This window comes from Balaenoptera borealis, assembly GCF_965194805.1.
Source record: "Balaenoptera borealis genome assembly, chromosome: 15".
Classification (NCBI taxonomy): domain Eukaryota; kingdom Metazoa; phylum Chordata; class Mammalia; order Artiodactyla; family Balaenopteridae; genus Balaenoptera; species Balaenoptera borealis.
In genome coordinates, this window is record NC_138871.1 from 65936717 (window position 1) to 65961486 (window position 24770).

The 24770-nt window shown below is 35.4% G+C and overlaps 1 protein-coding gene across 1 annotated transcript in view; it reads right to left on the bottom strand.

Moving 5' to 3' along the window:
- The window catches only part of BIRC6 (baculoviral IAP repeat containing 6), a 299805-nt gene that overhangs the window by 95184 nt on the left and 179851 nt on the right, over nucleotides 1–24770 (bottom strand). Inside the window, 10 exon segments of the mRNA XM_082356671.1 lie at nucleotides 1284–1501; nucleotides 3544–3844; nucleotides 9152–9348; nucleotides 10746–10919; nucleotides 11945–12112; nucleotides 13233–13364; nucleotides 19488–19617; nucleotides 20101–20244; nucleotides 21652–22432; nucleotides 23448–23669. Coding sequence (XP_082212797.1) covers nucleotides 1284–1501; nucleotides 3544–3844; nucleotides 9152–9348; nucleotides 10746–10919; nucleotides 11945–12112; nucleotides 13233–13364; nucleotides 19488–19617; nucleotides 20101–20244; nucleotides 21652–22432; nucleotides 23448–23669 — 2467 coding nt within the window.

Here is a 24770-nt window from a genome sequence, read left to right on the forward strand (position 1 = left end):
GATATGAGCCAGATCTTTTAGGATGGATCTATAATGGTGTCATATGTTTTCAATTAAAGGAAACTTCAACTGAGTAATGCGGACTGGCTCACCACTGTTTTGCCATTGCTAAAGAAGCTAAGAAATCTAATAATCACCTGTCAGTTTACATAAAGCATGCTTATTTAATTTTAGAAAGAAATTAACCTTTGAATACATTGAAGTTTTTGTCATAAAGAATCTTAAGAGTGATTACTCCTTTGTTATCTTGAAGTGTTTCTGAAGTATCAAACTAAGATTAAATCAGAAAACCATATATATTTTAAGATTTTATTCAAAGTTTGTCAGATTTCCAGTTAAAGACAGATTTGTTTGGAGACTGGCTAACATCAGAATCATTGAAATTATTTTCCTAAATTAAGGGTTGAACAAGGACTATTTTTCCTAATAATTTATCTTCTTCCTTCTTATTTGGTGTCATTTCCTACAACAGTCTCTGTTAGGTGATGCCTTGGTATTTTTTCCGTTGAGCTATTGTTCACTGTATTCCTTTTTTTTTTTTTTTTGCCATGGCCAAAAAGAAAAAATGTTAATGAAATGCCATATTTTCTACTCTGTGAGAGGTAAACATGGACAGATGCTTCAGTTTATTAAAGTCTAATTAATAATGGTCTTTCTAAAAAGTTTTATGTATTTTATGAGATGTCTTACACATATTTTTCAAATTTATTTATAGGTATTTTCTTTTTCTTTTGGCTGTGCCGCCCAAAGGATGTGGGATATAGTTCCCCGACCAGGGATTGAACCCGCACCCCCTGCGTTGGAAGCACAGAGTCTTAACCACTGGACCCCCAAGGGAAGTCTGATATTTTCTATTTTTGATACTATTCTAAAAGACATCTTTAAAAAGCTCATTTGGGACTTTACTGGTGGTGCAGTGGTTAAGAATCCACCTGCCAATGCAGGGGACACAGGTTCAGTCCCTGGTCCGGGAAGATCCCACATGCGACGGAGCAACTAAGCCTGTGTGCCACAACTACTGAGCCTGCGCTCTAGAGCTCGCGAGCCACAACTACTGGGCCTACATGCCAAGCTACTGAAGCCCACGCACCTAGAGCCCATGCTCCGCAACAAGAGAAGCCACCGCAATGAGAAGCCCATGCACCAAAGGGAAGAGTAGCTCCCCCTCGCCTCAACTAAAGAAAGCCAGCGTGCAGCAACGAAGACCCAATGCAGCCAAAAACAGATATAAATTAAATGACACCTTCTTTAAAAAAAAAAAAAAAAGAAACAACTGAACCTACCTCTGTTTGATTGAGGCTAGAGTTTGGAACTCGTGGGGCATGGTGGCTCAGAGCAGACAGACAGACAAGTATGAGGTGCAGTGCTCCAATTTCCAATGCCATCCTCCGCAGAAGCACACCATCGTCAGTTGTCAAAGGTGTAGTGCTAAACAAGCTACGAAGGACATGGAAAGGAAGGGTTGGGAGCACATTGGCTGATGGAGATTGCAGGATATGACCTAGATTAAAAGGAGGAGAGAACTCAAAATTAAAAATATTTAAAAACACAATAAGGAACAACACACAAGCTCACAAATTTATAATGGCAATGTAATATAAAATTATATCATTATACTTATTAGAAAACAACCACAAAATAATACCAGAAATAGTGATACCTTAATCTTTAATAATAAAGTGTCTAGAAAAGCTCACTAAGAAGACATCATATACATAAACTCCAAAAGAAAGTTGAAATATACTCATATGATATTAGTTACAGACTGTCAAAATTATTATAATCTAGAATTTAAGGGAAAAACTAACAACTAAAAAAGAAGCATTAAAAGTTTCTTACAAGAGTATGAAAGTAACTGCTTGCCTTGGAAGTAGTTTCAACCATGAATGCAAGAGTGAAACAATTTTGTTTTGTTTGCAATAAAGTTTTCTACTATGTTCTAGCTAGAGAGGAGCGTTAAATGTAAAAAAACAAAAAAGAACAAACAAAAACCCACTCCTACATGAATGGGAGATGAGACAACTACTGTAAAAGTTATTTTAGAATTATGCTTTTTAATAAACATTTATTGTATATTCACTAGAAATAGTTTGAAATGACCTAAAGACAATTCTTTTTCCTTTTCAGTTTAGTGTTACACCTACTATCTCGTAATAGAGTCCTAAAATACTGTGGTTCTTATCCCTCTAGGTACTTCAAAAATCAGATGAAGCAATTAGAAATTCCCAATCTACTAAAATAAGTATATACAATTTATATATGAAACCAAACAAGCAGGACTTATTTAGTATATAGACACTGTAATTTAATAACAATTATTACAAAAACATTTAAAATTATGTCAACATTTTTGAAGAATTCCATCAATATGAAAATACAAAAGAAAAAGTACATACAATGAATATTCAATAGCTTCAGAGTTACAGGATTCACAAATAAATTCATATAATTTTATTGGATTATATATACTTTGTTGTACAGGGTTTAAAAGTGTATACTTTCTAAATGGCATGTGAAAGATATCACCTCTAATCAAAACCACATGAGTTTAAAGTAAGATAAAAAATACTAATTATCAAATGTAATGGTTATTGAAGAATTAGAGGTAAACCAAATGAAAATGTACTTGCTAGGCTACTCTACGATTTTTCTTTGTTTCCTTCTATTAACACAACTGCCAGCCCAATGGAAATAATCACCATAGCTTTCTATTATTATTCTCTATTATTTTTATATTATGAAATAGATTATCATATAGTATATTGTTATAATATTTTCTTCATTCTGTTCTCTTTAATCTAAATATTGCTACCAGATGCACTGAAGAATTCTTTAAAAAGATTCTCATCACATCACTACTTCACTTATTTTAATAAATCTTAATTACTATTCAGAATAAAATCTGAAGTTCTTAAGAAGCCTTTCCATGATCTGTTATCAATAACAACTTTTTAAATGAGTTCTCAGTCCTGCTTTATGCAAATTTCATCAGCCAACTTATCCCCTCTCATATAATATGAGCATATAAACACTGCTCAAATCACTCCTTCTTTCTGAAATAACCATTCTCAACCTACACTGACAATTTCCTTCAAGGCCCCACTAAAAACTACAATGCTGTTTCATTCACATTGCTGGGTAGTAAGGAAATAATCTCACACTTGTAAGCCTCCATAATACTGTACTTCTCTCAAGGCTTTTATAACTTGTTAAGTCTATATGTGTATATACATTCCTCATTGCTATTACTGGAACACATTAGCTACTTGATGGCAGGATCTAAATACCTGCTTCATCTTTAAATGCCTCCAACGATGCCCAGCAGTTTTGTAAGCACTCAATATATAACTTTTGAATGAATAAAGAAGTGAAAATGAAGCTTCTTTAGGATTTATTATATCTATTATTGGAACTAAGTTGCCAATAAGAAATTATCTAGTAGCTAAACTATGAAATAAATAAATGATGAATAATAGGCAATGATCTGAGTAATTTTACACAACCTACCTACATTAAATTTCATTAATAACACTAAACACTTACTTCCTTCTCCATCATCTGTCACTCCCAAAACCAAGCGAAGAAGGCACTGGGCATGTTTTCTTTCTTTTAGTAGCACTTCAGCATAGCCCGGAAGACGAAGAAATAATCCAAAAGCAGCCAAAGAATGGGCAGGTATGGGAGACATGGTCTGTACTGCTGACTTGATAGGTGGAGGTTCAGCAGCAATGGTTTCTGGCGCTTCATAAACTAATTCCCCTGATTGTTCAATAGTCACCCATTCAAACTGATCACTATCCTTTGGTTTCTCCTGAGTGGTAGATGTTACAACTGGAGCGCTCACCTAAAGAAAAAACAATTTTGTTTGGCTATTTGTATGTTTCAACATCAGATTCAAATTAAAGACCTGAATTCAAATGATCTCCTTAAAATATAAGAATATAAAAATCAATAAAGGATGTATAACTGATCACTTTGGTGTATACCTGAAAGTAAAAACACTGTTAATCAACTATACCCCAATATAAAATAAAAATTTTTTAAAAAATCAATAAAAGGACATTTTTTTAAAATACTTATTTTATTTAATTAATTAATTAATTTATGGCTGTGTTGGGTCTTCGTCTCTGTGAGGGCTTTCTCTCTAGTTGCGGCAAGTGGGGCCACTCTTCATCGTGGTGCGCGGGCCTCTCATTATCGCGGCCTCTCCCGCTGCGGAGCACAGGCTCCAGACGCGCAGGCTCAGCAATTGTGGCTCACGGGCCTAGTTTCTCCGCGGCATGTGGGATCTTCCCGGACCAGGGATCGAACCCATGTTCCCTGCATTGGCAGGCGGATTCTCAACCACTGAGCCACCAGGGAAGCCCGGACATGTTTTTTAAAATGAGTTACATGATACCATGAGTATGGTGGTGTCCGCCAAGTATCTCTACTCTAAAAATTACTATTTTCTCCTTTGTAATTAGTTAAGTATCTGTAGACAGGTTCTTTGAGACTATATAAACATCTTGTCTTGCACTAAACTTTGATCATTAGAGTTAGCATTTTTATGCTTGCGTGAAATAATAATTATTACAGTGGTTGCCAAATGGTGATTTTCTAATTCTATCATTCCTTCCACATTAGTTGGCACTGAACTGTACACAAAAACGTTTCCTTCTTCTCCATCTATTTATTCATTCATTTATTAGTTTATATCTGTATGGATTCTAATTTTACTCTATAAGTTATAATCTGTTACTATCATTTTATCTGATGCCCAAGTAGAATCAGATTTGGTCAGTGGAACCCCCTTAAAGCAGGCTTCTGTATCTAGGCTCATCTTGTACATTCTCTGCCCCAATCCTAGAATTTTTCCAAGGGGCACTGATTTTAGTGGAAACGGTATTTTAAAAAGAAGATATGGTATATAGGTATGTACACACTGCTGGGGGTAGTCTGATTCCATGCCCTATAAGCAAACAAATCTAGGAAAAAATATATAGAAACATGTATATCTGTGACTACATATATAGACAGAACTTCTAGCCTGTACTCTTCTGTATGCCACGGTCATGAAAAACAAAGGTAACAGAATTGTTACAGATTAAAGGAGACTAAAGAGACAACTGAATGCAATATATGATCCTGAACTGAATCTCTGACCATTACCTCCCTCAAATCATGCAAAAGAAATTGAATTTTTTTCCTTTTGTCTTTGAGAACATTAGTGGAACAACTGGCAAAATGTGAATAAGATCTGTTCACTGACTTATTTTACTGTTAACCGCAGGTAACATTTTCTTATTTCTTTGCATGTCTGGTAATTTTTCTATTATACACTGTACACTGTTGATGAGATGTTGTAATAACTCTTAATTCTATAATCACACTCTGCAATGTGTTCAGTTTTATTTTAGAAAATAGTTAAATTACTGATAGGTCACCTTGAGGCCTTCTGTAAATTTATTGGGAGAGTCTATTTTGGTTTTGCTCTTATTTCTCAAGTGAATCCCTGAATACCGGGATGCCATCTATACTCTTAATGTGTGACTCATCTGCAATTCCAATAGAAAAGCCAAGATTTTTACCTCTAACTTGGAAGGAACAGAACTGCAAATTGTCTCCTCCATGCTGGATAGACGCTGAAATCTCTGGACAGCTCTTTCACCCTTCTAGTTTTCCCTCAAGAATCCCATGTATCCATAATTTAGGAGCCAGCTACGGTTGTGCAGAAATTCATGTGCAGAAATTCACGTGCAGAATTTCTGGAGCTCCCCCATCTGTGGCTCCCTCCTTTCTGAATTCCTCCCCTTTTAATTTCCAGCCAGGATGGAAGAACCAAACTCCTCTGTAGCTTTTGCATGAGTTCTACCATCTTACCCCACAGAGACTGAGGAGTATTCTCAGGAGAAAAGTCACATAGACACTAATCTCGCCCAATGTGGTTTCATTCTTCTTGTGTTTAAATCCTCTTCAATATGTGCCTACTTTTAGTCGCTCTCCAGAGCCTTTAAACAATTTTTTTTTTTAAATAGTCTGTCCAGAGTTTATATATACAGGAGAGTTATTAATCCTATACCTGTTATTCTGTTTTACCAATTCACCTTTTATGGAAAGAGTAGTAATGGTTGAGGGAAATGTACAAAATTTTCTTCACTGGGTATAAAATTCTAGGATGGCAGATTTTTTTTCTTTTTACATTTCAAAGATGTAATTCCCTGGCTCCCAAGGTTTCTGATGAAAGGTTAGTTGTCAGTGTTATTGTTACTGTTTTGAAAAGAAATGAGTTGACTGCTTTTTTGGCTGGTTTTAAGCTCTTCTCTTGTTTTTGTTTTAAGCAGTTTATCATAATGTTCTTAGACATGAATATCCTGCTTGGGGTTTACAGAGCTTCTTGAATTTTGGATTGAGGTTTTATATCAGTTCTGGAAATTTTCTTCCTTTCTGTACTTTTCTGTCCCTGTTTCAATCCACTCTTTTTCTGCAACCATAAATTCACGTCAGAATTTTTCACTTCTAGCTACATGTCCATATAGCTCTTATGTTCTTTTCATTCCTTATACATTCTATGCTTCAGTTTGGATGATTTCTTTTGACGCATCTTCTCTATCACTAATTTTGTAACCTTTAGTGTTTAATCTGTAGAAAAATCCATCTAACAGTTTTCTTAATATGAAGTATTAGAAATTCCCAACCCATTCTATAAGACGGTATTACCCTGATACCAAAACGAGACAAAAACATCCTAAGAAAGTACAGACCAAAATCTGTATTCATTTCCTATATGGTTTGCTGTAACACATCACCACAGACTTACTTAAAACAACACAAATTTATTATACTAAAGATCTAGAGGTCAGAAATCCAAAAAGAGTCTTATGGAGCTAGAATCCAAGCTTTTGATCCTAAATATCAAGTGTTCCTTCTGGAGACTCTCAGGGAGTGTGGGTTCCTTGTGTTTTCCAGCTTGTAGAGGCTATTCACATTCCTTGGCTTTTGGCTGCTTCATCTGAACCTCTGCTTCCACAGTCACATCTCCTCCTTTGACTTTGCTACCACTGTCACACAACTTTCTCTATTCTTGGCTTCTGTTTAGATGGCCGAGGGGATCCATGAATAGTATGACTGACCTCTTCAAATAGCACTCTGTGTGACTGAATGCACTAGCATCTTGATTTTTCTGAGGCACCAGTAAAGGCTGATCAGCCACATCCTTGGCTTTTTCTCCAGAGCATGCTTTTCTGACAGCAAATCTCTAATTTTAGCATCTTTTGCAATCTGGATAGACTGAGAATTTCTCAGATTGTCAAGTGATGGTTGCTTGTTGCTCAACAGTTCTTTCCTCTCACATTTTACTATTAGCACCAAGAAGAAAACAGGTAACTTCACACTCAGGTTGGAAATTCAGCTAAATATCCAAGTTCATCACTTACAAGTACTGCCTTCCACATTCAGGACATAAATATGCTAGGATTTCTACCAATAAAAGACAGGGATCCCCCTTCCTCCTGTTTCCAATAACATGTTCCTCATTTCTTTCTAAGCTGCACCATTAGTACTTTTAACATCCATATTTCTACCAACAGTCTGCTTAAGCCAATTTAGGTATTCTCTATGATACATAGGTTCTCTCTGCTGTGATCCTCACTTTCATCTGGGCCCTCACTGGCAAAGGCTTTCCATCCATAGTTCTACTAGTCATCTGTTCAAGGCAATCTAGACCTCTTTTTATCATGCTCCTCAAAATTCTTCCACACTCTGACAACTACCCAATTCTAAAGTCACTTCCACTCTTTTAAGTATTTATTACAGCAGCACCCAATTTCCACTCAATATAATAAAGCATACTGAATACTGAATTAGGGAAGTCATTTTCATTGAACAACAATAATCTTGAGAATGTTGGAGTTTTTTCCATTTCAAACTTTTGGCTGTATCATTACATTTTCTAGGAAGAAATAAAATTTTACTCATATTTTTCTGTGACAGTCATCTTATATCATGGTTATATTATCTTAAAATAAAAATATCATAAGCTCTTTGAAGAGCAGGTTAAGTAATAACCATTTACTGGATAGGTATTATTGTGGATTGAACTGTATCCTCCCAAAGATATGCTCAAGTCTTAACCCCTAATAACTGTGAATGTGACCTTATTTGGAAATAGGGTCTTTGCAGATGTAATCAATTAAGAGATGAGGTCATAATGGCTTAGAGTGGACCCTAAATCCAATGACGGTGTTGTTATAAGGAGAGGGAGATACAGAGACACACAGATACACAAAAGGAAGATGGCCATGTGAAAAGGCAGGCAGAGACTGGAGTGATGCAGCTATAGACCAATGAATGCCATTAATTGCCAGCAATAACCAGAAGCTAAGAAGAGGCAAGGAAGGATAATCCCCTAGAGCCTTCACAGTGAGCATGGCTCTGATGACACCTTGATTTCAGACTTATAGCCTCCTGAGCTGTAAGAAAATTAAATTTCTGTTGTTTTAAGCCACGCGGTTTGTGGTACTTTGTCACAGCAGCCCTAGGAAACTAACGCAGGCATACACACACACACACACACACACACACACCCAAGTAGATAAAATTAGAGAGAATAATTCCCCTACCTCAATCAACAGAAATAAAGAGCTTGGTATTTACGACTCTCCATGCATCACACTCCCCCCTCATAAACAACAGAACATCGAAAGTACACACCTCAGTGACAGTAACATTAATGAACAGGGGAAGAAGTTAAATTAATGTTTTAAAAACTACTTAAATGGAAATGGCACTTAAAAAGGAATAAAAGTTAAGCCAAAAGACATAGTGTATTTGGGTAGAAGTATACACTACTATTTCACTCTCCCATTTCCAGTAATATCCGTAATTAATATCACACCTTAAGAAGCACAGAAACAAAAATGTTACAGTGTGATGACCATGAAATCAAAGTAAATGCTACAGTGTGATGCCCCTGGCAAATCTGCTTGGTCTTCAACGTTTCTTTACCAAATTAATTCTTACAAAGCTCCATATAGGCTGAGCTTTGAAAGGTTTATACGTTACTCCAAGACTTTAAGGGAAAGGGTACTTCCAAACGTTAAGTTAAACACAAACCAGAAAACAGAAGGTCTTTCCCATGTAATGATATAGTTAATTAGAAATCTTATCTTACCTGCTGAATTACTTCTGGATATAGCATGGGTAGTCTTTCTGCAATAAGAGCCAGTCCACCCATTCCTGCAAAAACTTGTAACGGTGACTGAATGGGACAGGTTTCAAGTAAAGATTCATCCAGTACCCCATCCATACATTCATCACTTGGAGTGAGAGCCTCATCATCAGGACAACTACCAAGTAAATCTCCATGATCTAGAAGAATAATCGCAAATAACAGCTAAGAGAGGATCTATTTTTATAATACTTTTTCATTTACAAAGCAAATATTGTTGTCATCTCTCTACTCAACAAAAGAGCATAATTATCTTAAGTCATTCAGATACAGCTATCTAGGCTAGATGCTACAAACATGCTTAAATAACGTCTGATGTTGCTCCCTATAGTCTTACTACTTGAAGTATATGGTCCATGGACTAGTAAGCATCAGCATCAGCCTGAGAGCCTTTGAAATGTAGACTCTCAGGTCCCATCCTAGACTGTGTAGGAATCTGCATTTTTATAATGTTCCAGGTGATTTACAAACATACTGAAGTTTGAGAAGTATTGTCCTTTAGGGCAAATAAGTAAAACATCAGAGACTCCAGAAAATATTAATGTATGTGCATGTTATGCTCTAAAGTATCCCATCAGGAAAAACTGAATAATGACAAAGACTTTTCTTACTGAAAACTGAAAATTATACCATATTGGTTAACTTCGAATCACTCACAGAGGAAAACCAGAAGTTTATGTTCACACATAACCAGACCCTACGAACATTAAAACAGACAAATGATCCTGCTGAAAATTTGGGCAAAGGAAATGTACTAAAATTTATTAAAGAGTACAAAAGGCTAATAATTGAATCTTTCATCATGAGAAAGATTGACAATAAATAAGATGACACCATATCCACACTACGAAAATCATTGCTTAAATACCATTTATAGTAGTGAAAAATCAGAAACAGATTCCTTCAACAATTGTGAAACAGATAAATTGTTATATCCATATTAAAAATAGGCAATAAAATGCACATTTATAAATATTTAATTGAATATATAAAAATAAAAAGGTACGAAAATGTATGATTCCACTTTTGTTTAAGGTAAAAAATGTTTATGAGCACAAAATATCACTCAATATAAATTATCAGTAAATTGGAAATTCGAAATTGGGGTTCTCACTTTGATTATAAAATTATGAACAATTCACATGGCTCATGCAGAAATAATATTTTTAAAAATTAGGGAATTCCTTGGTGGCCCAGTGGTTAGGACTCCATGCTTTCACTGCTGAGGGCCCGGGTTCAATCCCTGGTCGGGGAACTAAGACCCCACAAGCTACACAGCATGGCCAAAGGAAAAAAAAAAATTAAAGCAGAAATTAAAGCATATGGGCCCATAAAAATAAGTGATGCTACACAAGGAATTAACATTAATTTCCAATGGAAATAATGGCAATTTTCTATATTTACAAATAACTCAGTCATAAAGAAAGAAAAGTATCTCAAGTTGATGTAACAAAAATGTACATTAAGTCATCAGCTATAGAAATCCCTGCCTGCTCAGATTACAGACTGCAATTTTAAAGAAATATCATACACATACCTTTTTCAGGGTGCAGTCTTTTAAAAGAATCTGTTTTTGACAGACTTGGGTCTGTGATAACTCTAGAACCCAATTTAACTGTCAGATCTATTGAACGGTAACCTTGAGGAAGTTTTCGGTCATATAGCAGAGTTAAAAGTTGGGCAAGCGTCATTTCAGCTGGCAATGGCTGGCCTAAAAATGACATAACTAAGTTAAACCTGGAATCCAAGAGGGAGACATTTACTTGATTCAATTTACTCAATTACTTAATGCTTTTACTAAATTAAATTACAGGTAAGAGTTTGATTCTGACACCAATTTCAAAGCAATTTAAAAACTGCCCACAGGAAGTTTACAAAACTCAAATCTACTTCCGACATATGTGAACAAAAATATCTATACAAAGTGTTAATCAGTTGCTAACCAAACCCCACCAAGATCTTCTGAGCCATGGTGAATAGAAAAAAAAGAAACATTCCCATAAATCTGGGATTGGTAAATCTTTTCCATAAAAGGCCAGATAAAAAATATTTTAAGCTATGGAGGCCATATGGTCTCTGCTGCAACCTACTAACTCTACTGTAGCATGAAAACAGCTATGGACAATGCATAAATGAATGGGCATAGCTGTATTCCTATAAAAATGTTTTTACAAAAAGAAGCATTCGGTCCACCTGCGATAGTTTACTGACCTCTGCTTTAAATCAACAATGTAAAGCTAAGAAGTAAAATCCAGTCAAAGTTAGTTGGCAATTTGATTATAATGATACAGCAGAAAAATGGAGATAAAATGGTTATCACCTTGACCAACGGAAAGTATACTGGTCAAAGAATATGTTTAGGTAGAGAAGAAGCTTAACTATCAGGGCTACATCTTAAGAATTCCACAGCTAGAACTAATTCTTTAAAATTAGCCTCACATTGCATCCTATATAACTTGTTATGAACACATGAAAACATTAATTTTACTGATCATTTTATGGCACATTCATAACAAAATTTAGGAAGCAAGTAAAGTGTAAAAACGCAACATTATAGTGTTAAAAAGGGTATGAAATAGGTTACTCCCTTTTTGTTCTCACTTCTTTTGGAGGGAACTATATGGACAAAGTCTCAATAAATTATTTCTCTCATCAATAGCACCTGATTACATATCTGATTTGTACACTTGTAAGATTACTAAAATTTCTTATATGTTTTATCACTGTGAACACTACCAGCTAAGAGTTTGTGGAACAGGTGAAACACAGGGACGGTAATTATTTTGTTGGCAGCCTCTGCTCCTGAGGAAGCACTTCCTATTTTATCGGGCATTGTCCTCCCTCTCCTGGATGGTGGGCGAGGTGGTGTAGATGACACAGCACGTTTAGATTGGGATTTCAGCCCTAAAAGAAAAAAAATCACCAAGATTTTATATAGCCAGCACATTCATGAAGTATAAGTGTATTTCTACAATATATTACTAAAGCGCCACATTCCTAACGCCAAAAGATAGAAATATTTCTTCTCATTAAATATCTACTCTCTTGATTCTATCTGTCATTTATTATACTCCATGAATAACTGGCTGCATGTGTAACTATTTTCCAAGAAAGTATAAATTAACTCCTATACTCTCCGAGATACATATAGATGACCATCCATTTACTAGAATGTAATTTTGTGCAAATATGTACAGAAAATCTTGTGTTCTTAATTTTTCTCTGAGATAGGATGGATTAAACCAATACATAGGTCTGCTATTTGAGGAGTAAGGTAATCTAGGCTGAGCTTTCTCTTCTGAACTAAGAATTTTGTTAAGGAAAATATCCTCCAAAATTATCACTTATCATGGCCATTTTTTCTTCTTCCTGCATCTAACAGTAAAAACTCATTTTTCAACCAATTTTCTTTTGATGACTTTTATTTTCTAATTTTATGTAATGAGCACAATGTCATAAGTGAAAACTAGTGAATACTTTTTCTTTTTTTTTTTAAAAAGGAGGTTACAGGGACTTCCCTGGTGGTCCAGTGGTTGAGAATCCTCTTTCCAATGCAGGGGATGCAGGTTCAATCCCTGGTTGGGGAAGTAAGATCCCACATGCCACAGGGCAACTAAGTCCGCGTGCCACAACTAGAGAGAAGCCCGCGCACTGCAACTAAGACCCGATGCAGCAATCAATCAATCAATAAATAGGAGGTTACAGAAAAATTCCTTAACACTTAGTGAACTTTTAAGAGTATAATTCCCAGTACACTGTCAAGCTGAAACGAAATATCTATTTACACATGCTGAGTATCTGATTAAAATATACTAAGCTCAAAATAAGTTTAATAATTCCAGTGCCGAAAAGTAATGGATTTCTGGTGCAATAATTGTGTATTTAATATTAAGACATCATTACGCCAGCTTTTTGCATTAATACTTTTTATTACATGAAGTTCCTGTAAATATAAATTGTTACATTTTACAGAAACCCAAACAAAATCAAGATCATTAAAAAAAAAAAAAGCAAGCAAGCATACCTGAAGCAACAACAACACTGTAATTGTCCTGAAATCCATTTTCTGCCTTAACTTTTTCTTTCTCTTCATGGTTTTTCTTTTCTTTGTCATCTTTTTGTTCACTAATTAGTTTAGCAGTGATACTTGGTGTATCTGTAAGAAATTTTTATGTAAAATACATTGCTTTTCAAAATTGTTAAGAAGGGAAGCAATAAATATCTTGGGGACGTTTACACAAGATTATATTATCACTAATACAAAGGCAATGTAAATGGTCTGGAAGGAATGTTGTTAAGGAAAATCTGACATTCAATTCTCGTTGATTTTATCAATGAAAGGGACTCATCACTCTCCTTAGGCCAGGATACTTAAATTCCAATCTCTAGAAAATATTATGTATTGCAATAGTACTACCTCTAGAGGCAGTTTTGAAAACCAAAGCATTTGCTTTATTGTAGGCATAGTTCAATCTGTTTGCCACGTAACATCGATTTCAGTCCTCACAACATGCAAACCAAGGAAGAATATTATTTTCAAAATAGGGAAACAGCCTTATTAGCAAGGTTACTCATACAACCTGTAAAGGGCAATATGGAATTCAAGCTCAGGACTCCTCCTAATGCATTACATTAGACTTCTATTTTTTCTACAAATGGGAGTATAAAGGAACAAATTTAAGTAACAGAGGTTTCTGGTTTTGTTGTTTTATTTGGTTAGGAATCTTAGATAAAGTGATATATCTTACAAGTACTTTAAGAATGAATACTAAAGGGCTTCCCTGGTGGCGCAGTGGTTGAGAATCTGCCTGCCAATGCAGGGGACACGGGTTCGAGCCCTGGTCTGGGAAGATCCCACATGCCGCGGAGCAGCTGGGCCCGTGAGCCACAATTACTGAGCCTGTGCGTCTGGAGCCTGTGCTCCGCAACAAGAGATGCCACGATAGTGAGAGGCCCACACACCGCGATGAAGAGTGGCCCCCGCTTGCCACAACGAGAGAAAGCCCTCGCACAGAAACGAAGACCCAACACAGCCATAAATAAATAAATAAACAAATACTTTAATAAAAAAAAAAAAAGTTAGCCCTGTAACTCACTAGCTATCTGACCTTGGGCAGTCCTTTAAAAAAAAAAAAAAGAATGAATACTAAAGACTTTCATAGATAGTTATTACTCTGAAATCATATTTTCTTTCATGTTTTTGAATATGGCATGCTATTACAAATCATGAAATAAATGATGACCATACAGTGATCTTATTTAACCATTAAGAAGCTCAAAAAGCTGGATGAACTGTTCTAATATTAAGAATGTTTTTCACTAAGTGGATATGACTGATACAGGCTCTCTTTTTACTTTTCTAACTTAACACAATTATGATCCAGTGCTTTATTATAATGTTAAGGTGAAATGATCAAGTGATAAAACAGCCTCTTTTGTATTATTTCCTATTTTGTAGCTTTCTTTGAATATCTGAAAATATCCCTGTGATCTCAATTTCTAGAACCTCTTCCAAACTACAGATTGCCTTTAGACCATTTCTATTTTTGTGAAATTAAAAAAAAAAACAAATTTAAACACTGTAAATACAGCTGCTCCCCCTTAATCCATGGTTTCATTTTCTGTGGTTTCAGTTACTTGCGGTCTGAGGATATTAAATGAAAAATTCCGGAAATAAACAACTCATAACTTTGAAATTGCTTGCTGTTCTGACTATAATGACGAAATCTCACTGGATCCATCCCACTTGGAATTCCCACCCATGTCACTGTCTGCTCTAACATTCAGTCATGGATGCCAGTCGTCATGGCTGGATAACCCAGGATCACCCAGAGCAGATGATCCCTCTTCTGTTCCTCCTTTGGATGTATTGTTAGAAGGTCAAAAGTAACCTAAGCCTATGTTCCCAATGCCTATGTCATTCACCTCACTGCATCTCATCACGTAGGCATTTTATCATCTCTCATCATCACAAGAAGGAGGGTGAGACAGTACAGTAAGATTATTTTGAAAGAGAGAGACCACATTCACCTAACTTTTATTACAGTATATTAGGTAATTGTTCTATTTTATTATTAGTTATTGTTGTTGATCTCTTACTGTGGGCACAGTAAGAGATTAACATACATTATCATATTTATCATAGATATGCATGGATAAGAAAAAACATATATACAGGGTTCGCTACTGTCTGTGGTTTCAAGCATCAGCTGGGGGTCTCGGAATGTATCCCCTGAAGATAAAGGGGGACTACTGTAATAAATACATAATGCAACAATACATTTTACTTTCTCAGAATAACAAGCAAGTAACCCCAAATGGCAAAAAGAGTTACACAAGTCAGAGGGAAATATTTAAGTAATAAAAAATTCACACAATCATAGTTCATTAGGTGATAAGAATTTATATTCTTTATTTTTATATTACTTTGTTATCTAAGACTCCTAACTAAATAAAAATAACAAAACAAGAATATATATAGTGTTATCTCAATAAACGCCATTCAAACACTAAAAGGTATCACTGAGAAAGACTTTGCTCAATTTACTGCTTAAAATTGTTCTGGTTTGGATTTCCACCTGTGGCCAAAATGAAATAACAAAGACCAGATTACTGTCCTACCTGAAATAACTAAAAATTAGGAAACTATATGAAATAAAGTTTTCAGATACTGGGCATCAGGAAGGCAGGACAGTGATTCCTGGGTGAGTGGAAACAAGTGAAGTAAGCGCTAGGATTGCACCAGCTTATTTCCTGCAATTTCCCAGACCACAGCTCAGCACAACCCAGGCATCACTCAAGGTGAGGATACAGAAATGGGAGTCCAGGAAGACAAAGGCAGGTTTGGCTGCGGTTCACAGGGCACAATGCCAACGAGGAGAGACCTACACAGAGAGAGAGCCCCAGTGATCTATAGAGGGTCTCCTCTAATCTGTAGTGCATACTGACAAGCATTACATACAAGGAAACCACCTAAAGGGCAAGGAAAATACTTTTAAAAAGTAGCAAGGGGGGACTCCCCTGGTGGTCCAGTGGTAAAGAATCCACCTTGCAATGCAGGGAATGCCGGTTCAATCCCTGGTTGGGGAACTAAGATCCCACATGCCGCAGGGCAACTAAGCCCATGCGCCACAACTACTGAGCTCGCGTGCCACAGAGTCCACGCGACCTGGAGCTCGCAAGCCACAACTAGAGAGAAAACCCGCACAGCACAACTAGAAAGGAGCCCGCACACCGCAACGAGGAGCCCGCGTGCCGCAAAGAAAGATCCTGCATGCCGCAACTAAGACCCAACACAGCCAAAAAAAATTAAAAATAAATAAATAAAATAAATAAATATTAAAAAAAAAAAAAAGTAGCAAGGGGATGAACCCCAGGTTCTAAAATGAGGGCTGGAATACTTAGTATTCCCAATGCCTAGTGAATTTCTAACAGAGTTCTCAGAAGAGTATAACCTCAGCAGTGGGGCCAAATTAACCCCAGACCTCTGTTTTCAAATGTGGTACCGTGCTTCTATTCCACTACAGTACCTCCTTAAAAGTAAGTCCATTAAAATTAAAACACTAGTTCCTTTGTCTCACCAGACACATTCTATATGCTTAAAAGCTACTGCACTAGATAGTATAGGGTTATAAAATATTTCCATCATCGCAGTAAGTTCTGCTCTAAATTAACAGCTGCTCTGGTCCCACCTAACAAAGCTGAAAAGCTGGTCCTAAAAGTAATGTTCTGTTTTTAAGTAATATAAGTACATCTCAGAAAGAAATAAAAAATATTTATTAGAATACAAAAATATCCACCACCCAGAAAAGTAAAAATCACATTGTCTGGCATCCAACGAAATTTTCTAGGCAAATTAAAAAAGCAGTAACACACAATCCACAATGAAAAAAAAAAAAATCAACGTAAACAGATCAATATATTCAAGACACTAGGGACTTCCCTGGTAGTCCAGTGGTTAAGGCTCTGCGCTTCCCCTCCACAGGACGCGGGTTCAATCCCTGGTCAGGGAACTAAGATCCCACGTGCCGAGCGGTGCGGCCAAAACAAACAAACAAACAAAAAACAAAAATTCAAGACACTAGAAGAAAGCTTGTACACTTTATATAAAGACAAGGACATATATAAAAAAGAACCAGATATAACTTCTAGCAGATTAGACACTGAAGTCAGTTTGAAGATAGAGCAATATAAGTTATCAAAAATTTTAAATACAGGGGGAAAACGGAACAGAGCTTCAGTGAGCTGTGAAACAACTTCAAGAGGCCTAGTAAACGTGTAATTGGAATCACCAAAAGAGAGGAAAGTGACGGGGAGACAGAATATATTTGAGAAACTAATAGCCAAAAAATTTCCAAATGTGATGAAATTTATACACCCACACAGATTCAAGTCCAAAAACTCAAATCATAAGAAACATGAAGAAAACTACAAGGTATATTATTTGATGATAATCAAATTGCTTAAAAACAATACAGAATTTGAAAAAAAAAAGACACATAACCTTTATTATTTGAAAGCAGTATAGTCGAAAGCTATAGGCAGTGGGTAAAAGTATGGCTTAAATAATTTTGGATTACTTGTTTTCATACATGTTAATAAAATACATATACACATGTTAATATATCCTAAGATATGGCTAAGATATGACTAAGAATCACAAATACACCTTAAAGTACCAAAGCATTGCTAAACAAAGGTTAAACTCAGCACTTAGAAGTTTCTGATATTTGCTCAGGATAACTTTGTTGGACTTTTTACTAGGATGTACTATTTTTCCACAGCAATAAGTTTTATTTGTTAATTTTTAGGTAATAAAGGGAGCTATTTTGTTAAATATCCTAAATGACAGACCATGACATTTTAGAAAATAGTATTCATTTAAAGATAAATAAAAGTGTTAAATTTCCAATTATTTTGTACTATGTCTATACTTTTCCATTATTAAGTTAAATGTATGAAATCTCAAAAATTGAATTTTAGTACTCGTCCCCACTTCCTTCCTTCAATTAATTAATTTTAAATTTTTTCTTCATCATGTAGAAGGCACAATTTCAGAAAATTGAAATTTAGAAAAAAGTTTGTAAAGACAAATTTTCACAAAAGTTTAGCTGTAACAGGTAAGGTGGACATTTTCAAATAAGAAAAAAATGTTACACATTTATAATATATTCTAACATTTTACTGTGTAACGTGTAAAAATGAAGGAAAGTATAATTTTATGCACACATTTCTGTTAGATGCAATGTCTAAAACTGGTAAAGAATCTTTTCTACATTATTTTCTCAAAGTGATCATATCTGTTCACGTGGTTTAACTTACCATCTATGTATGTATGTATGGTAACAACTCCCAAATCTCTTCAACTCAGTCTTTTATTCTAAGTTTAGATTCATATTTCCAGCTAACAAATAGCGCCAGTTTTTTTTCTGGATACTCCTAACTTCTTTCAGTTATCAGTGTTGCTTAAATACTTAGGTACCCCCTCTAATGTGTACAGATAGAAACACACTGACTTATATTTAAATTAAAATGCAAACATTTAAACTTTTCAGTTTATTTTTTATTCTGAAAACATACAAAAGATCATAAATACTTTGAGAGGCAGAATGTATGTCCTGCTCACTTTTACATCCCTAGAAGAAATTACTGTGTTTACACATAGCAGATGCTCAATGAATTCATCACTGATTAGGATTTCTGAGAGGCAATAAACCCAAACTAACCACAGTCAATTTGTATGCTACCTCAAAAAAATGCTTTTACTTTAATAACTTATATCCTGTTTAAAGGCATCATCGGAGAGCTCTTGAAAAACCTAGGGGAAACGTTCTCTCTGCTTTCTTCACTGTTATAAACAATAAGGTCACCAGTTGATTCTACCGACTGACCACTCATTTCTCCCCTAGATTTAGTAAATGTTTATCACTTAGAATTGTCATGCAACCTAATATACTGTAATTCATCTACTATAAAACAGCCCGATGGTTTATCCTGAGAAAATTCCATCAATGGCTTCCCACAGCTTGTCTACATTTCCAACTGCCCATTCTGTCATTACTACACATAACACACATCACAGCAAAAGAATTACAGGTGCTGGAATGTATTGTACATTTTGTCCACTGCATCATGCTTCTAAATGTGAAGCTACCTTGACCTTTTCTAGTCATTAAATGGTTGGTGAGTGAGTGAATGCAATAAAGTTATAAAAATAATAAAATTCCTACATACATCTAACATAAAGTTAAAGAAACACAAATATTTAAATGTGACTTGCCTGACACTCTGTCAAGAACTTCTGACAATGTTGTTGAGACCGGCAAATGAAGTGTACGGAACTTGTGGCCGGCTCCATACGCTGGATGCTGGATGACGTGGCTAGTAGCGTTAATTCTGCCCTTGTACAGCTGGAAATAAATTTAAAAGAAATCAAGAAGGGTTTTTTGAAATGTATATCATTATATAACAATTTCAAAAGCATAAAAAAATAAACAATTCAGTAATGCATACAAAAATGTAAAGAGTTTATTTTATACATTTCTTCAAATGTGGCATGTCTGCCATGCGATTTGTTCGTCATACTTTTTTGCATTAGCACTACTGTACCTACTAATAATCTGTCAATTTCCCCCCCAAATCAAATTATACTATTCATGGCAAGTTACAACTAGGTTATTCTGGACAGAGAGGGTTAGCTAAGATATTTAAGTCCTATCCTTAAGTATAAAGGTTGTGCTAGTTTCACTTTGCTAGCACAACCTCTAATTTCTAATTTCATTTCATTTCATTAGAAATTAGAACAGAGATAACTGAAAGCTCTGACATGAAAACATAAAATACTTTTACACACAGCTCATCATAAAGATTTAATTTAATTGTTAAATACTCACTGGGCAGGGAGACTGAAGAAACATTGTCACTTTCTCATCCTCTAACATCAGTTGCAAAAATAATCTACGTACAAACCCTGAAATGTTCCCTGATGTTGGAAGGTTCCCTCTTTGAGGAGATGTCTGAAATAGTTCACAGAGAACCTGGCAAAGTGAGAGATTTAAAAAGTTAAATGAGGTATTTACTTGCAGCTTTATATTTTAAAGAACAAAGAGGAAATTTAAAATGTGGATTAATGAGTGTATTTGAATTCATCAAATCAGCAATTAAAGAATATACGGAAGCAGACAAAAAGTTTATTTTTGGTTATTAGGCCAGAAGACAATGGAACACAAAGTTTCATACTACCCACAGGCACAAACCAAATTGTCAAATGTCCATATTCAAGGACTTGGTTAAAAGTGGTAATTTAAGCATTTCTTTCAAATTACACACATTAAGTAGATACAGTTTCCCAATAATTAATTACTTTAGGCAACAAAGTATCTTCCTCTTCTTAAAGTTAAATCATTCAGAATTTTTTGAAAATTATGATAGCTCATCCTTCATTAATAGTTTAACCTGAATAAGCACTATCAAATAAGAGGGTAAAAAAAGAAGCTGGTTCCTATTTATTGGTGTCTACCATGTCTCAGACAGGCTCTATGCTAGACACTTCATATACATTATCATATTTAATCCTCAAAAAAAAAACCTTTTGAGAGGCAGGTATTACTATCTCCATTTTACAGTTTAAACAACTTGCTGAAGATCACAACAGATAGAAAGCAGCAGAAACTGGCAAAAAGCAACTAGAATTATGTTCGAGATAACTCCAGCATTCAAGATTTTTGGCCCTGTGGACTTAATACAATAAAATCATCTTTCATACCTTTAATGTGATTTGTCAGGAGTCTCCTATCTGAAACTTATTCTAATGTCTGCTTCATTAGAAGCAAATCAACAGCTGTAACAATCCGGTTACTATAAAATGCAATGCCTCAATGCTGATGAGGCACTTGATGGCCACCTTCGAGTGGTCAATCCTGTTCCAATAGCTGAAGCGTTGTTCGCTTTTTTTTTTTTTTTAATATTTTTATTTATGTATTTATTTGGCTGTGCCGGCTCTTAGCTGCAGCATGCGAACTCTTAGTTGCAGCATGTGGGATCTAGTTCCCTGACCAGGGATCGAACCCAGGCCCCTTGCATTGGGAGCACAGAGTCTTAGCCACTGGACCACCAGGGAAGTCCCTGAAGCGTTGTTCTTTTGATTAGGGGTGGTTTTTTAAAAGGAGGAATGTATGATCTTTAGCTAGAATCTCCATGAATTTGCCCATCATTCATCAGAAAGAATAACTGATTTATGTAACAGTTGAGGAGAGGAGGGAGGAGATATCAGTACTTAATTTTAATTATGGTTTAAATTCAAATCCTTAAATGCACCCAAACCCAAACTTCACCATCACCTGGCCTTAATACATGACCCTTTCTGAACTAATTTCAAGAGTGCCATGTGACAGCACATTAAAATAATAAGACACTGGAACATAAGCCAGTTTTTCTACTCTTACCTGGGCCATCAGCTTTTGATTATTAGGGTGACATGAAATGCACTGCAGAAAGAATGCAACAGTTGCATTTTCTATTGCTGTCCTCTGTTGAGTAGTCAATCCTGTTGTAGCAGCTGAAGAAAGAGAAGCTGATCTTGCACTGGTCTGTTGTGCACCTAAATTATGTCCTCCAGAAGTGGACCCAGAGTGACACAATAAAAACAGAAGTGCTGTCCATAGTGGATTGACTTCAGACCCACCAAGCCAGTCTTTCATAATATGGCTATTGCCAACTTCTGTCAAAAACCTAAGAATAGGAGCAACCAGGTCTGCTGTGATAGGCATCTTATTACATTGTTGTGGAACGTGATGCCGCCTGAGTTTGTCCTGGGAAATATCTATTGATTGAGCAATGCTTTCAGAATAAGAAATGTGGCTAAAACAGAAACTAGCCAGACTCCTCACAAGAAGAGAAGGCAAACCTGAGTCCAGTAATTGTTTGATAGCTTCTGGAGATTGAGAAGAGGAAGCAAGGGTTGCCAAATGTGATTCAGTTAGTGCAAGAGGTGCTTGTGCGTTTTTAGAGTCGTCTGTTAAAGATGAACTAAGATCTTGCTTTTTGCTATCATCTGTCATGGACAGTCCATGGTGACACTGCATTGGAGGAGGGGTAATTCCCATCCAGCCCATAAGCAAAGAAAAATAACTTGGGTGTATGTGACACATCGAGCAAAGTAGACTGTCAACAGCTTTCTTCAAAACCATATTGCAGGGAAGAGACATGGACCAATTAAAAAGTAACCTAGGGAATAAAAGATACCATGTTAACAATATATACATATATTTAGAAAGACCTCTTCATCAATTATTTCTACTAGAAATCACTTTCATGAAAATTATATAGTTTGACATTCAATATAATGACACTATAATGTTTCAGGAAGACTAATTGTGGTAAACATCATTAAGTACTTCAGTAGATTGGAAGTTAGATTAGATTTGTAAAATGAGTACAGAAAACCAAGAGATCTATATCAAAATGGTTCTACCATTCTCTGTGTGACCTCAAAAAAATGACATAAAGAAACAATACAAAAAATTATACCTAAGAAATGTCTAGACTGAATTCGACATTATTAATGGCTTTAATTCATATCTGCAAAATGAAAACTGTTAGTGAGTTTCACTAATAGGTCATGGATTATGCCAACTGATAGGACCAAATATGAAAATGACAAACTAGAGGACAAAAAGCCAACCTTTTATGAGTCATGGAACTCTTCAGAGATAAATATTATATTTTGCTATAGACTTAGCAGTTATTAGGCAGTCAGCTCAACAAAGCCTTAACTGAGTATGGTGAAGAAATGTGGGTTAAGTGGAAACTACTTGTCAAAAGAACAATCATAACAGCCATCTAGAAAGAAGTAAAAACAACCAATTGTAAAAACTGTCTAAAGTAGTCTCTCAAAATTTCTAGTTACACTTTCCCTCCAAAGTTGCACATTAAAGATAAAAGAATCTGGCAGGTAAATTTGCAGGTGAGAATAAACATTATGACCTGCAGGAGAATACATGAAACATTCCAATTTTAGGTGGGAAAAGCAGCAATGACACTAATGTAGCTTCTTAAAACCTGAAGGTAAATTAATTAAATTTGTGTAGCATCTCATTTCAAAATTACACTGATTATACTTAACTAGTACTATTTGAAGTATTATTTTTATATAAATAAAATGTAAAATGCTGTTTCATCAAGTAAAAACCTAAAGTGATCTAGTACTGGGGGAAAAGAGAATTTCACAAATCATACTTACTCAAAGAGCTCTCGGTCTAGCAGTGCTGGTAAGTCATACTCTACCAGCAGCTCATAACTGTGCCACAGAATTGCTGCTACACAGTGCAAGTGAGAAGGAGATGGCATCAAAAGACCATACTCTATTGTTGAAGAGTTAGGGCACATGTAGCTCATCCTGCCACTTCTTTTCACAGCAGCCACTCTTGCAGAATCACTGACCCATTTTAACAAGGCCTGAATTCTTAAAAGAAGAAGATGAATTCAAATAACCAATTATACTCCAGCTGACATTTAATACAGATAAATACCACCACTGCATGTAAGCAATGTATTTATCAGAATAATATACTGATTTTTCTCAATAATTTTAATATATCAATAAATTAGGAGGGAAAAGGAATTATATAATCAATAAGGTCATAGTAACTCTAATTTTCCAATAACCCTACCAATCTTAAGCAACGAAAATGTTTGAGATAACTCAAGTCTAATTCAGCAAATAAACATTGATTCTTACCTCATTTATGACAGAACATACAAATATCTAGAATTACAGGATACACAGCTTAAAAAAACTCACTCTCTCCTTTAAATTTTCACTCACCTTGTAACAAATCCACATACCACAGAGCAGTGATCTGGGGCCAGTTCTTCATTGTGCAGAATTTCATGCAACACAGCATGAAATGTTTCACAACTCTGGCCCCCAAGCATTAAATACTAGTAGCAGCCACCCACCCTCTTTCACTCTGACAACAGAATAGCCCCAACATATGTTCTTTTTCAAGTGCCACTCTACACTCAGTCCCCTAGAGCTGGAGACCACAAAATGAAAGCAAAAGGCTTTTTAAAGCAATAATGCTTTGGAGTTTGTATTTTGGGGGGGTGGGAGGTGAGATTTATTGTCAAGTTCTTAAAACCCTGTATTTATCTTTGTTTTTGTTTACTTTTAAATGTCTAGTTTAGAGCACAAGATTCTCTGCTTCAGGGTAAAAGAAATGGGAATTGGAAGGTATAAAATACTACTTAATCCCTCTCTCTACCCTGAAGGACTGAAGGGTAAGATGTATTAAATTTCATATGACAGGACATAAGGACAAGTCATAGAAAAAGAAGGGAGATGAGGCAATTACAGAAGAGTAACATCTTCTAGAAAAATAGCAGCCAACAATCTTGTCATTAATGTTAGTTCTGAAACATTCTGAAATATTTACATTTGCATTTATGCTAAGAAAATAATTTTAAGTGCAATTTTCTTCTTATGATAAAAAAATTTAAAAACTAATCACAAGAGATTTAAAGAAACCTAGAAAAATATTTAGCACATATTTTTAATGTTATT